The sequence below is a fragment of the Neolamprologus brichardi genome, chromosome 9 (assembly GCF_056152115.1).
Source record: "Neolamprologus brichardi isolate AB-2024 chromosome 9, ASM5615211v1, whole genome shotgun sequence".
NCBI classification, from domain to species: Eukaryota; Metazoa; Chordata; class Actinopteri; order Cichliformes; family Cichlidae; genus Neolamprologus; species Neolamprologus brichardi.
In genome coordinates this window covers 36,091,294-36,105,613 of record NC_142112.1, presented here as the reverse complement: position 1 = coordinate 36,105,613, position 14,320 = coordinate 36,091,294, and the positions used below count along the sequence as shown (strand labels likewise).

The following is a 14,320-nucleotide window of genomic DNA, read 5'->3' as shown; positions in this document are numbered from 1 at the left end:
TCCTCCATGTCTGAAACTGTGGTCCTCAGCTGGAAAGAGGTGACAAGTCCACTCAGGGTCAGGAACAAGTTGCTGCACCAAGTGGAGAAGTTTAGGTATCTCAGGGTGTTTTTCACCCGTGAGGGCAGCAGGAGATTGTGGACATGGATGAAGTGATGCAGACGCTGCATCTGTCTGTTTAGTGAAGAGAGGGTCAAGCATGAAAGTGAAGTCATGATTCACCTGTCCATCTATGTCCCTACCCTCACCTATGGTCATAGCTCTGAATAGTGACTCAAAGAATAATATGACGGAGACAAGTAGCATAAATGAACTTTCTCTGAAGGCTGGCTGGCCTCTCCCTTACAGACAGGGTGAGGACTTCAGCCATCCGAAACGGGCTCAGAGTAAACTTCTACATTGAAAGGAACCAGTTGAGGTGATTCGGGAAACTGGCAAAGACACAGGATAATGAGAGGATGGGCAACAGGTGGGAACACAGTTGGAACGAATTACTCCCTAAAGAGACAGGAAGCAAAACAGAACACAGGACTCACTGATTTAACTAAGCAGAATATGGATCCATGTCTGTCTAATGTTATATTTTTAAGGCTGTCATGGTTTGCAAATTTAAAGTGCTGGGGTCTAAAGTGATATTTTTTTTATGGGGCCTCAAATTCCTCGTGGCAGAATATTTGCTGCTTTTCTTATTATTGCAGGGTTGGCAACCAAAGTAAAACTTTCTGGAACAGCGCTGCCCCCTGGTGGGTAAGGTTTTAATTACAAAATAGTTTTTCAGTTACTGAATGAGAAAGAAAGGATGGACACAGTATATCCTGTCATTTCAGTGCTGTTATAAGACATTGTGAGTTTAATTGCATTACACATTAAAACAAGTATCTCTGTGCTTCTAAGGCACTTAATGCATTTCAGCTCCACCAAAGCACAAACTACTGCACAGTTTGCAGCTTTAACAGCAGCCATCTGACAGTAGGGCGCTTCAACTGTGACTAACAGTTTCTTCCTTTTAAAGGGAGTTTTTCCTTCCCACTATTGCCATGTACATGCTCATAGCACAACATAGTCCCTAAAATGAAGACATTTCTGTGAATAAATCTAGTTGTAGTGGCCTCCTAAGATCCTACATCCTCATATGAGGACTTTACGTTTATTTTCTCACTGGCACTGCACAAATTATGTATAAAGCAATAAACAACCTACTTCCTGCCAATATTCTAAAAAAAATTCTAAAAAAAGAACAGGGATACAATTTGAAGGGGGAATTAAATTTAAAGCTTCCCTGTATCTGTACAATGTATAATTACTAAACAGTGGAAAGGGGGTGGGATTAAATGAGCTTATGCTTCTTCGTACTCCTTGTCGAACATTTAAGTTGTTTATGATTTTTATTGCTTTGTTTTTCTTTTGTTTTGTTTTGTTTATTTGTCCCTTTCTTCTCTGTTGCCGTACTATTTAAATACGTGTTATACACATGTTCAAAATAAAGAGTCAATGCAAATACATTTTGACTTTTCTGCACAGTATTATTTATTCTGCTAATATTTTGCTAAACAATGAGGACTTCATTATTTTATGCTGTAAAATACAGCTATCGTCTCTATATTGTCCTTCAGACTTTTAGATAGTTGAAGCAAATGTAAATAAATAATAAGCAAATAAGAAAATAATTATAATGAAGGTATTAATTCTTTAATGATACTGAAAATTATGTTTTGGTTACTTTGGTATCTAATTTTTATCGTCTCTATTTTAGTATAATCTGTTATTTTTTTCTGTGTGTATTTGGATGTTCGCCTATGTGAGTGTGTTTATGGAGCTCCATTGATTATTTTGCTGTTGTTATTGGCCAGGATATCCTTGTAAGAAAGTCTCATGTACACGCATTGTTACTTACAGTGTTTTAATTTAAGATATCTCCATACGCTCCCCTTTCTCACTCTCTGCAGCTCACGTTTAGTTTTTTAAAGGCAGCCTAGTCACGTGACCGCGCAGCAACAAACCAATGTGGAGCAGGAAGAAGGGGGCGGAGCAAAGTGTCGCTGCAGGAGGGGAAGTGTTTGCACTGACAGCAGCTTTTTCGTGAAACGGGGGCAAAGTACTGAACTTAGAGGAAAGAAATTATAAAAAGCGTCGATTCAATATCATACCACCTATAATACCTACGTTAACGTCCACATTTGGATCGATCCTCTTCCCTTGTCTCCTGGATCGTAGCTGAGATCAGCGTTAATCACGTGGGTCTCTGCTCCCAGATCTGTTTCCTGTGTTTGGAAAGAGTTCCAGCTTCATCACGGAGTTTCTCTCGGTTTGTGGGCTCATCTAAAGGTAAGCACCGAGCTAACTTTACTGTGAGTTCAGTTCATGTTGAGTTTAGCTCCTGAATGAGGTCTTCTGCTGCTCTCCTCGGTGTCTGTTCACAGTTTATTGTGAACACGTTGAGAGAAGAGTGAGAGAGTGTTTGGAGAAAAACACCAACTAATCATTAGCTCAGCATGCTGGCAGAAAGTTGCAGCAGAAAAGTCTTTTCATTGTCCCTGCAGCTGTTTTTCTGCATGCACCAAACCTCTACAGCCTCATTTCTATTTGAAGTGATAACAGGAAATGGATGAGAGTGATCTGCTGCAGTATCAGGGTCACAATAAACTTTATTGTCCAGCTGCTGTGGATGAACACATGAGAGGAAGTGAACTCCTAAAATGATCTGTAGAGAGCAGCTGGGCAGTAAAAGGATTGCAAAAGAGAAAAGAGGAGCATGGAGATACCAACAAGGACACACAGGACAAAACGGAAATTGGAGGAGACAAAAAGATAAAGACATGCAGCAGTGACTCGGTCACTGCAACATCCTTATTTACTGTTCAAGTGGGCACAAGTAAGGAATCCATGGTGCCTTTAGGTGCATCTCGTATACCCAGCAGTCTACACTCCAAAGGCCACAGGAGTTCACTCCAAGCATTTATTAAAACCACTCATTCTTATGATCTGAATATTTTAACCACGTGTTAATCAGCAAGCTCCACCATATTGTTGTTAACCCTTTCTCTGATCGCATTAATGAAACCTTTTGTAATAATTATATAACAAAGACTTGTGCATTATACATGCCCTGTACTTTAGGTATGATTACAACGCCATAAAAACCTCCACGATATTCTGTGTGTTTTTATATGATTAGCTGGTTTAACTGAAGACACGTAGTTATTAAATCCTAAAGTCAGCATGTGCCATTCACTTCTACATTAACGGATGTTACAAATTTAAAAACAGATAAATAAAAGCTCCTCAAGTACCTGTGTAATCACTTTAATAGTGGTTACATGCCCAGGTCATTTCTTTACTGCAGTTCTAATTAAAAATCTGTCTGTATGACATGTTGATGAGCAGGTGCTGCTGGAATCTAAATGATTCCATGTAGATATCATAATGGGCATGACTTATCTGATAATTAAAGAAATTCACAAAGTTAAATTAGTTTGTCTTTTTCACAGAGACATTTGGAGCAAGCATATGATGAAGTATACTGATTACAACATAATATTTTTGAGGTAGAATATAATAAGTAGAAACCTATTAAAAAATACCTGTAAAGCAATGCATATGTTTTGTGTCACTTTAGTTGTTGCCCTGTTTAACAAACACTTTGTTGAATTAGTAATAAAAATGAGGTTGTTTTGATAACTTTAATATTGATATAATGTTAGCTCTTAATTACTTAAAATGCTACAAAAAATTATAAGAAAGTAATGATAATGTTTTTATGTCAACCAGGAAACTTGAAAAAAAACTTTTCTGGCTTGAGTTTCCGATGCACCTAAAGGCACCGTGGCTTCTCTACTGGGTCCACACATGCCTCTTTTCCAATAGTTCCTAGTCAAGTCGACTCGATTCTTAACTCATTACAGTCGAGTACCAACTCAGTGTACTTAGGGCCGTTACAGTAACACGGAGAAAAGTCCCATGACATAATTCGTATACATCAAAAACAACAGAACAATGGAGAACACTGAGACAATGGTACTTGCTGCTGAACTGAGGGTAAGCATCTGCACCTCATTTCTGGACCACAGTGTTCGCATGGACTAGGTAAAAAATTAACTACCTGGTACCAGCTAATCCACCTGATGGAAAATGCTGAAGGTTGAATCGAGCTGAGCCAAGTAGGTGGTAGTGGAAGGGGCTAATATTGGTCAGCAACAGCAATCTATTGTCAAGAGTAGATGCTGTAGCCGCAGGCGAGGGGAGGAAGATCTTTTCAAGCAGGATTTGTAGAAAGGATTTTGACAGTCACACAAAGATGGACAGCTTTTGTTCTGAGGGTTTGGAAAGAGTTTGTCTCTGTCAGTGTCTCCATTCACTTTGTTCCTCTAATAGAAAATCAATGTGCAGATGTTTATTCATGCACTGACTGCTTCTATTCATCCTGCAGATGCTGGAACAAATTAATGGTCCAAAAGTTGCTTTGCTCAGGTCTTTGTTTGCTCTGCTTCTTTTTTTTTCTTCCAGGGATCAAATACAGACATTCACAGAATAAACGTTGTTTTTATTCAAAAATACATATTTTAGTGCACATTAGAATGAGAGTTTTAGATGCCTACCCTAGCATAATAGGCCAGAACTAGTCATATCCCACAAAAGTGTATAAATCCAAATCCATCCTTTGAGATATGAGTTTAAGGCCCTGTCATAGTAAAAAGGCTGCTTAGAACCAATGTCACAGTTACTCCTGAAGTGTTTCTTAATAAGAGAGTTACCCCACTTTGCAGTACAACAATTTCTACGAAGAGTCACAGAGTAAAATTTGTACTTTTAATATATGAGACACTTTGACTCTTCAGTGCAGTGTGGAGCCTAACAAAGATCTGTTTTGTGTCCCAGCTGATCAGCAGGAGGAGAAGAGTCTGACGGAGCAGCAGAGGAACATTTTCAGCCATCTGGACTCAGCTGAGTCACTACAGAGGAAACGATGAGCTCAACACAGAAGGTGAGGAAAATATTGCTGTTACATTTTTTTTAAAATGACGTTAAAAGACAAAATAAAAGGTCACATTTTAACAGGACACTGAAACAAAGACTTTAAAAATCAAGATTAAAATTAAAACCACACATTTTCATACATTGAATAATTTTTTTCAGTGAGCAGTATTCAGGACATTTCGTTTTGATAACAAGAACTGAGAGAGTTCTGAAGGCAGGAGGAATCTAACCCTGTATTATCAACGTATACCTAAGAAAGTGTAATCCCTTATCAGGATGTTCAAATAATGCTTTGAAATTATGTTAAGAACCAGATAAAGTAATTACATCATGAACTGTCACGCTGTGCTAATAAATGTTACAAACAAATAAAAGAAAACATGGAAAAGTATAGACCTGCTACATATTTAGTGCCATTCTGAGTTAACATTAACATTTGTGTATAAGGACTCATTGAGTTACTTAAAGCTCTTACTTAAAAATCAAATGGCTTATTGCCTATTTTTGGTCTAAGATATATATTTTCAATTTTTTGAGCAATATAAAAGATGGACTAATCCATTGATATGCAACCCTTTGAATTTGACCTCACAAGGCACATTTCACTCATTGCCTCTGTTTGTATCTCTGTCATTGCAGGACCAACATGGAGCAGAAGGTCCGAGCACTCAGGAGGCCGACAAACCTCACAGAAGAAAGGGAGAGAAAAAATACACCTGTGACGAGTGTGGGAAGGCTTTTACTCGGCCTGGAAACTTAAAAACACACCAACTCATCCACAGTGGTGTTAAAGCATTCAATTGTGACTTGTGTGGAAAGTCTTTTACTCAAAAGAGTGCCCTAAAAACTCATCAAAGCCTCCACAGTGGAATTAAAGCACACACCTGTGATCAGTGTGGGAAAAGTTTCACATGGAAACAAGGCTTAGAAAGGCATAAGCTCATCCACAGTGGAGTTAAAGCATACACTTGTGATCAGTGTGATAAAAGTTTTACTCAAGGTAGCCACTTAAGGATTCATCAAGTTTCCCACTCAGGAATTAAAGCATACAGCTGTGACATCTGTGGGAGAACCTTCAGCCATATAGAGAATCGAAACAAACACCAGCGGATTCACACTGGACAGGATGTGTACTGCTGTGATCAGTGTGGCAAACGATTTGTAGCATACAAACATTTACAAATCCACAAATTTACTCACACTGATGAGAGACCCTATAAGTGTGACTTGTGTGATAAAGCTTTTAACGCTCCATATTCCCTGAAAGCACACCAACAGATCCACACCAGAAAGAGACTCTTCAAGTGCAGTTACTGTGAGGTATGTATTTGTATTCTCCTTTCGATGCGACAGAGTATCTTATCAATTCAGGTTATTTGTTTGTCTGTTTGTCACCAATGTATCATCCACAGTTTTCATGATGTCGCTTTCAAAGTTTGTGTGATGGTAGACACTGATAACTGCTTGAAAAGTTTTAGTTTTGTAAAAATTGGGTCATGGTCACAACGAACATGAAAACCAGTGAAAACTTTAAATTGTGCACAATTTGTATTATCCACAATACTAGGCCTTGGAGGACATGAGCATCTAGGTTGGCTAAGCATTTGAACTTGACCTTCATTCTTTGTGCCCAGGGTTAAAGTTTCAAGAAACCCAAGTTTTGAGACGTGAGAGATTTGTGATGTTTAGCGTGTTTGGAGCGTGTAGTTAATGTGTTGTCTTGTGTAGTTAGTGTGTAGTGTTGTGGATAGTTTTGTGTTGTGTGTCAGAACAATGAGGCGACTGCTGTCTCCAGGTAAAAACAGGAGTGATACACATGCTGCTGTCAGACCTGCAGGTATCAGGTATTCTCCTTTATAGTGGACAGAAATTTTTGGAGTGGCACAAATAATTTGTGTGGCATCTTATTGAATGCAGAACAGCTGATTGTTCTGTAAATAGTTTGAAATGGTTAATTAAAAAATCAAGGTAAAAGGTAAATGGATGCAAATAACTTTGTTGTTTGCAAAACTTGTGCATAGGATTGTAAAACTGACAATTTATATTTGCATTTAAAGTTATGAAATATGATTCATTAAACATGTTTGTGGTTGTTACAGTAAAAACAAATCACTTTTTCTACTCTGATTTTATATTTTTTGTCTGATTTTAGACCAATTGTGTTAATACAGTATGTCAAAATGAAAACATAACTGTAAATTCAGACACGTGAGGTTGTGCTAATGATACCAAACAAGGCAAAGTTTTTAAAGGTGAAATATGGAGGTAAAATCAAAAGGTAGTAAAAATGGCCAATTATACCCTGGACCCCAGAGGGTTAAACATTTTTTTGTTTGTTTGTTTAAGTAACGCAATAGTTACTTTTTCAAGTAATTAATTACTTTTAGAATATTGTAACTCAGTTACTTTTTTGAAGAAGTAACTAGTAGCTATAATTAATTACTTTTTCAAAGTAATTTGCCCAACACTGGTCATCTGCCAACTTTAAAGCACTATATTAGTCTTCATTCTGTATTTAGTGAGTCAAACAAAATTCTGTTCTGGATACAAATTTGGGGTAACATTAAGTTAAGCATGTGTGCATCTTGAATATGACGTGCTTATACTTTTTTGTATAATTTTAGTTATAGTAGTTCAGTAAGGTAAGTGCTATGATGCAAACAAACAGTAAAATGTAATTGGACGTCTGCAGAGATGCTCTTTATTTCAGGCGATGTTCAGGATAAAAATGTTGAAGTGACTGACTGACACTGTGTTTGTGTCTTTGTTTAGAAGCAGAGCGACACAGATGGATGCAGTTCTCAACTCTGTCGTTGCTGTGGTGGTGGGAAAGAATTTTTTTGTGACTTTTGTGGAAAAATGTTCAGTCAGCAAACAAGCCTCAAAACACACCAGCGAAGACACACTAGACACAAACTGAACTACTGCAACAAATGTGGGAAAGGTTTCCCCACTCCAAGTACATTGAAACGCCATGAACTCATTCACAGTGGGGTTAAAAAGCACCTCTGTGATCAGTGTGGGTCATCGTTCATCAGTACAAGTCAGCTTAAAAGGCACAAGCGAGTCCACACAGGAGAGAAACCATACAAGTGCAGACACTGTGACAAAAGCTTCTCACATTCAGGTAATCGTAACCTTCATGAAGCTACACATTAAAAAAAGAACTATAGCTGTGACCAGTGTGACAAGAGCTTCAGGAATCTCATGTGGCAAATGAGCGGTTTTACTGTTACCAGTGTGCTAAAACATTCACTTCATATTCTGCTCTCTGCAAACATCTGCAGGATCACTCAGGGCTGAAATCCTTCCCATCACTGGATCACAGAGAATCAGAAGAGAGAGAAAGAACAGAGACTGAAAACCCTTTAGATCAGGCTCCACAGAGTTTAGATAGAATCTCCTCCTCCCCCTTTTGTGAGTGTGGACGCTTCCTCTCTTTGCTCTTTAAATGCTTTGCTTCTTTTATTGATTTTTAATTTTTTTTTATTGATTTTTATGCTGATTTTTCCCTTTTTTCCGTATGAGCTTACCTGCGATAGCTTCTGGAAACTTATAGATCATTAGGACTAAAGCGTTCTTAACAGAAACAGCAACATTTTTATAGTTACCGTATCTTCAGCGCTCCGTGTGTCTGTGGCCTAGACACAGCTGAAGCCTGATTACAGCCTTAATAACATGGAAAGGTGCTAACCGCTAGGCTAACTAGCAACAAGATGCCTTCCCTCTCCACAGATGACTACCACAGCCTCCTGCAGAAGATTCATCGCTTAGAAGTAAACGTGGAGGTAAATGGACTGTGTGGAAATGAAACAACCTTGCCTTTGATTCAAAACAATGGCGATGACAAGCTAGTACACAGCTAAAGAGCACAGATAGCATGACCAAGAAAGTAGACTCTGTGCATTATAATAAATCCTCAAGTGATAATCCCCCCATTATGCGCGTCTTGAAACCAAGACATAAATCATGTCTCAAGAAAGGGGGAGGACGTATCACAGGCAGGGCACAGCGAGCTGAAATCTCTGAAACCGACTGGCCTTCACTTCCTACGACACAGAGAAGCTGTTCTACCCCTGTATATGGGAGGAAACAGGACTGGACAACCATGAATAGGAAGGTTAACAACAAACCTCCAAAACAACTGAATGTGAAACTGCAGAACAGATTTGCTCCACTATCAAAGGACCCTGGATCTATATCGGACAACCATCCATCTAAAAGTAGCGAAGTAAGGTCTGAAAATCTGTTGAAAAGTAAAAGGCCACAGGGAAAGCTAAAGGCTAGGCCTGAAACTCTGATTGTGGGTGACTCTGCTGTAAAGGATGTACAAAGCACGTGCAGTAAGAACTCTTAAGTCCTCTGCTTTCCTAAGGATATGGTCAACAACCTGAAGGAGAGAATTCTTCAAATTGCAGTTGAATATCCAACTGTGACAAACATTGTTCTGATGAGCTGATGAGGCAGCTATGAATGAAAATGTTCTGCTTGTCACATTTTAAGCTTTCTAAACGGTTCTGCTTCAATGTTCATGTCGAGTGGTTCGCTTTGTTCTAGCAGTTGAATGAAGAAATCTGTTGTCGTGTTATCAAGTTTTTATTGAATGTATTTAAAAACGTGTTCTGCAGATGTTTTCTTGTTAAGGTTGTTGGTGTTGTGAAATTCTGCAACGATTAAATAAAAGTTTAAAATGTTAAATTAAGAAATAGTTTGAGCCTTGATTTCACTTCCTGTATTTCAGAGTAAAGACTGAAGTGACAGCCAACCTGATGTAGCAGCCAAGAAAGATTTAGTTTGTCTATGAACAGTGAACACCTGTGTGGATCAACGCGCTTGTTTTCAAAAGGTTTCTCCAGGCATGGAGAAGATCCAGGCCCCAGACATCCAGAGGCCCCAGAGTGTGAGAGCCCAAGGAGGACCACTGGAGGGGCATCCGTGCCACCCTCATGGGAAGGGCTGAGGATCCCCAGACGAGGGGTCACCCAGCAGCCACAGAAGCCAGAAGGGGCTGCAGTAGCGTGCCCGCCAGCTCTGCCGGCAGACAGCTGTGCCAGAGTAAACCTAAGGGTCCCTGCACTCCCCAGAAGAGGCCTGGACCCAGGCCCTGCTGAGCAGCCACCAGGAGTGATCTGGTACATATCAGAGCGCCCAGCCCCGGACACAAAGAACCACGAAGAACCACCTGAGGGCATCAACCACCCCATACCTCCCTCATGTGTAGTATTGCTGCGTGGAGCCCAGAGGGATGAATGAATGAATGAATCAAGGCTTTATTGGCCACATGCAGGTTGCCCCGCAGTGGAATAGAAACCCCCACCCCCCACCCCACCCCCAACTTACACACACAACATAGACATCACATGGGAATACAGGTCGGAGATCGGCAGCGTTACAGAAAAACACTGAAAAAGTACACAATAATGGGAAAGTAGAAGAGGAAAAAGAGACCTCTACTCATGCTGGGCTCCTATAGAGGACAGCATGAGAACAGGAAACAAAAAAACTCCTCTGCACAGAGAGCACATAAATGTCCACAGTACAACATTATGGAACACGTGACAAGCCACAGGGTTGGGTAGGGGGTGAGGAGTAATCCGAAGGAAACACAGCAGTCATCCTCCCCTGCGCTATTATTCCAGCGTGGACCCGCCGTGTTCTCCAGGAGAGGACAAGCATCGAAGGCGTTTGGAAAGGGAGAGGGAATGAGTGAGTGCTTATTAGTGTTAGTGTATTTGTGTCCATAGTTCAGCTGAGACAGTGTCCTCCGCCCTATCAGGCTAAGTAAACAGTCTGCCAGCCAACCCAGGTGGCCTTGCATGGAGTGGGAAGAACAGTCAACACACAGTCGTTATCAGGGTGTTTTTGTTCGGCTCCAGCCTTGAGCCCACAGCTGGTGCCGAGGAGGTAGCCGCATTATAATGTTGATGTTGTTGTTTTTCTTTTATGCGAGCAGCTCAGGAGAATTTCAAAGCTGTTCTTTAACACTCCGACACTGGTCTCTCAATCTCCCGTTGGAGAGCCTCCCCATGATGGTATCAAACTTCCGTTCCGTGGTGTTGTCATCCTTTTGCTCAGATAGCCGATTCTGAGAACTCACAACTGCAGCGAGCTGTTCTGCGATGTGATCCAACTTTTGCTCAAAGGTGTCATTTTGAGCAGGCCTCTCCTTGATATATGCTCGGAGGTGTTATTCTGAGTCTTCACGGCAGCTGTAAGCGTCTCCAAGGTCTTAACCATGCTGCTTTCAATGAGCCCGTTCTGAGAAGTCGCTCCTAGGGATTGATCTAATGCGGGTGCAGAGGCTGTATCAACTAATGTGATCTATTAGATGGTTTCTATATTGGCTAGAATTAAGATTATTTTTATTTCTCCAGTTCTTGAGGACCATTTTCTTGGCAGTGCATAGGGCAGTAAAAACGATGGCGTTATTTTTGTGCCACTATTCTGAGCGCACGTAGAAAAACATTTGCAGGTGCAAGTGTTGCATTTTGAGGAGAAATTTATTTTGAGCGAAGAATTGCTGAAAGACCTTATACTGTAGTACCGTATGATCCCAACAGAGCACGTCGCTCTCAGACTGCAGTCGTACTTTTGCTCATTAGTTTTGAAAACTAGAATGAGAGCAGAGCCTTCAGATATCAGGCCTCTCTCCTGTTGAAGCAGCTTCCAGTTTGGATTTGGGAAACATACTCTTCTCTCTGCTTTTTCTTCCCACCATCACAAAGTGTTCGCTCATAGGGGGTCGTCTGCTTGTTGAGGTTTTTAATCTAATACTGCAGCGGTGCATACTGATGCAGGCAATACCAACAAGATGGATCGGCTCGTGTGGCGTCAGATGGATTTTTTTTTTCCTCAAAGGAAAACTGGCCTCAGTGATTCCTTGAAAGTCAGTGTTTGTGTTAAAAGACTCTTAAAAACAGTCACATACTGTGTATTTATTATGAAGCACAACTTCTACAGCTTGTTGACTTTCTATGACATCCTTAAATCAGTTTAATGTTTTATATGGATGGGGAGGAATTCACATGAGCAGAAAGGAATAATTTATTCAGTTATCAAAGTAAAGAACAGCAAGTCTACAAGATGATCGAGGAAAACTAGAAACTAGACTCATTGTACAGAGCAGGTACTTCCTTAACAACAGTGCTCCCTAGAGTAATGTATGCATTACTGAAGACAGTAATGCATATATCATGTTATGTTTGATTTTTCGTTTTTGCTCATACATAACAGTTAAATATTTAGGATGTTGTGTATGGTGTTATATTTGTACCACTATTCTGATCGCACGTAAAAAAAATTGAGCGCACGTAAAAAAATTTTGCAGGTTCAAGTGTTGCATTTTGAGGAGAAATTTATTTTGAGCGAAGAAAAGCTGAATTTGAGTGAACAAAATTCATTGCTGTGTGCAAAAAATGTATTTCAGTGTTTGCTATTATCCACACACACACACACAACAGCAGCCCTTGTCGCTCAGTTTTTGCACTTGCGCTCGCTCGCAATGTGTTGCTCGCGCTCTCAACATTTCTACCCGTGCACGCTCAACTCTTTCTGTACACCATTATATTTGTGCCACAAAACCAGCCAATCACAGACTTGGATGCAAAAAAAATCAGATTGGCTGTTTTGGTCTCCAATCAGCTCGAAATGACAAAATGCAATATCCCAGAATCCATTTCATCCAAAACTCAAACGAGGCAGTGGCGAGGGAACACAGAGTGGCGGAGTTTGAAATATTACTCTTTCTGGGTCACAAAAAAAACTTTTAAGATATTTTCATGCGTGAATGTTTCTGTGTAAACTTCTAATATCTGCTCGATTTATCAAGACATCACATATTTGCACAAGTGCTCTGACGTTTTCAGCGATGCCTGTTACCCACCAGCTGACCGGGTGGTCACTCGGGTTAAACATAATATATAAGGCTGAACTGACAAAACAAATCACTTACTACACCACAGGCAGAGAGCTTGAGCAACACATTGCGAGCAAGCGCAAATGCAAAAACTGAGCAAGAGGGGCTGCTATTGTGTGTGTGTGTGTGGATAATAGCAAACACTGAAATACATTTTTTGCACACAGCAATGAATTTTGTTCACTCAAATTCAGCTTTTCTTCACTCAAAATAAATTTCTCCTCAAAATGCAACACTTGCACCTGCAATTGTTTTTTGTTTACGTACGCTCAGAATAGTGGCACAAAAATAACGCCATAGTTGTGGGGATAAAACCAAACCTACACTTGGACCCTGAAATGTGTGAAGATCTAAATATTTATCAAAGTCAGATTTATAATATGTGATGTATAACTGTGTTTTATAAGGAAAACAAAAACAAGGTTGAGTATGGAGAGAAACAACAGAGTAACAGAGACTAATGAAACATTGCACAGACATACAGAATCCCATTTTTAAAATAAGTCACTCCTGTTAAAAGATGAGATATTATTAGAATACTTTCAAAAAGCTGAAAATCACCTTTACCTTGCAATAAAAAACCTTGGAAACTTCTATTGTGATTAAGTGCTATATATAAAAGGAAATACATAAATACATTAATAAAAAATCATCTAAAATCAACTAATCAAACTCAGCAAGCACAATAAAATGCACTGAAATTGATAAAAAACTGAATTTATAAATTCTTATTTAGAGATCTCTTCAGTTCAGTGATGGTGGATTATAATCTCTTTTCAAATCATTCGAAAAAGAGGAAACTGTAGAACATGTTATATTACACTGTGAGAAGGTAACTGATCAATTCCGCTCCCTGAAGACCAACACAGAGAGACTGAGGAGGAGCTTCTTCCCGCAGGCGATACGGTCTCTCAATCACACCACCACACAGTACTGACCCACACATATAGTTCTTACACACACTGGACACTCTGGACATTGTTTTCACTTCATCACTTTAAGCATATTTGCACTGCACAAGACACTATATAATGTGGATTGCACAACACTGGACATTATATTCCTCATTTCCAGTTAATATTTGTACAGCTGCTGTTATTGTGTGTATATATATTTATATTTCTCATACATTCTTATATATGTTTATATATGTCTATACTGTGTATTTTGTTGTACAGTTATCTTATTTTCAACTTTAATTTATATATTTTATCTTATTCTTTCCCAGTTAAATTTACCCTTCATTCTAATTTGTGTTGTACAGTTATCTCATTCTTAACTTAATTTTTTATATTTTATTTTATTTTATTCCTTCCTGGTTAAATTTACCCCTTTTTTATTTTCATATTTATTTATTTCCTATCTTATTCATAGCCTTTTCTTATTTTCTTTAGGTCACGAGCATTTGTCCAAGCATTTCACTGCATGTCG

General features: G+C 39.4%; 1 protein-coding gene across 1 annotated transcript; it reads left to right on the top strand.

Annotated features, from left to right (window-relative positions):
- The first annotated feature begins 4,879 nt into the window (after window positions 1-4,879).
- On the top strand, window positions 4,880-9,680 carry LOC102784130 (uncharacterized). Its single transcript, XM_035915413.2, has 3 exons — window positions 4,880-4,981; window positions 5,614-6,294; window positions 7,747-9,680. Exons 1-3 carry the CDS (start codon window positions 4,964-4,966, stop codon window positions 8,131-8,133), a joined length of 1,086 nt encoding a protein of 361 aa, XP_035771306.2. The 5' UTR covers window positions 4,880-4,963; the 3' UTR covers window positions 8,134-9,680.
- Window positions 9,681-14,320: the final 4,640 nt, after the last annotated feature.

Coding starts and splice junctions, on each gene's coding strand:
- LOC102784130 (XM_035915413.2), top strand. Junction 6,295..7,746: donor TCAAGTGCAGTTACTGTGAG/GTATGTATTTGT, acceptor GTCTTTGTTTAG/AAGCAGAGCGACACAGATGG.